This window comes from Merops nubicus, unplaced genomic scaffold, assembly GCF_000691845.1.
Source record: "Merops nubicus isolate BGI_N331 unplaced genomic scaffold, ASM69184v1 scaffold48408, whole genome shotgun sequence".
In the NCBI taxonomy this organism is placed as follows: domain Eukaryota; kingdom Metazoa; phylum Chordata; class Aves; order Coraciiformes; family Meropidae; genus Merops; species Merops nubicus.
In genome coordinates this window covers 828-2,015 of record NW_008624721.1, presented here as the reverse complement: position 1 = coordinate 2,015, position 1,188 = coordinate 828, and the positions used below count along the sequence as shown (strand labels likewise).

Here is a 1,188-nt window from a genome sequence, read left to right as displayed (position 1 = left end):
GGGGGGGGGGGGGGAAGTGGGTGCTATTGTTTAATATGATTTAACAAAATCAATATTTTATTGATGCAATTAAGTATTAAAACCCAGCCTCGCACGCCAGGGTGAGGATAATGGGGCTTGAACTCTTGGCCTGGGGCTGAACAAAAGCATCCAGCCCCAGGGGACACCATGAGCTGAGCCTGGAGCTGTGAGATGTCCCCATCTCTGCTGGGGTGGTGGGTCATGGAAGGGGGGAAACGTGGGACACGAGCCCCCGCTGATATTCCTTCTGGCTGCTTCCCAGGCTTGGCGCAGGTACGACACCGACCGCAGCGGCTACATCGAAGCCAACGAGCTCAAGGTGGGCTGCAGGCATGGGGTGGGCTGGGAGGGTCCCTGCTGGGTGCGGGGACAACCAGTGAAGCTTTCTCCTGCCAGGGCTTCTTGTCAGACCTGCTGAAGAAGGCGAACCGGCCCTACGACGAGCCCAAGCTGCAGGAGTACACGCAGACCATAGTAAGTGGGACCTCCACGGGACCATGGCTCCCCGGGGGCAGGACAGGTCCCCCCTGGGGGGTTCTTGCCACCCCACAGCAGGTGGGAGGGAGGGGAGGAGGTGGCGATGGGTGACGGGGTGCTGCTTGTGTCCCCGCAGCTGCGGATGTTTGACATGAATGGCGACGGGAAGCTGGGCCTCTCGGAGATGTCCCGGTAAGGTCAGGGGTGGACCCTTTTCTGGATAAAATCTGGCTGGATGGCAGGGCCCAGACCACAGAGGAGAATGGAGTTAAACTCAGCTGGTGGCCAGTCACAAGTGCCAGGACTCAGAACTGGGACCTGTTCTCTTTAATATCTTTACCAATGGTCAGGTTGAGGGGATCGAGGGCACCCTCACTAAGTTTGCAGATGACACCAGGTTGGGCCGGATGTTGATCTGTTGCTCTTCAGAGGGATCTGACCAGGCTGAATTGATGGGCCAAGGCCACTGGGATGAGGTTCAACAAGGCCAAGTGCTGAGTCCTGCACTTGGGTCACAACAACTCTCTGCAATGCTCCAGGCTGGGGCAGAGTGGCTGGAAACTGCCTGGTGGAAAAGGACCTCGAGGGGTTGTTCAACAGCTGGCTGCAGATGAGCTGGTGGGTGTCTTATGTGGCCAAAAAGGCCACCAGCACCCCGGCCTGGACCAGCACTAGGGTGGCCACACGGGC

The 1,188-nt window shown here is 58.5% G+C and overlaps 1 protein-coding gene across 1 annotated transcript in view; it reads left to right on the top strand.

Moving 5' to 3' along the window:
• The window catches only part of CALB2 (calbindin 2), a gene marked incomplete at both ends in the record, with an annotated part of 2,749 nt that overhangs the window by 738 nt on the left and 823 nt on the right, over nucleotides 1–1,188 (top strand). The window contains 3 exons of the mRNA XM_008945428.1: nucleotides 284–340; nucleotides 418–495; nucleotides 635–690. Coding sequence (XP_008943676.1) covers nucleotides 284–340; nucleotides 418–495; nucleotides 635–690 — 191 coding nt within the window. The remainder of the gene's footprint in view (nucleotides 1–283; nucleotides 341–417; nucleotides 496–634; nucleotides 691–1,188) is intronic.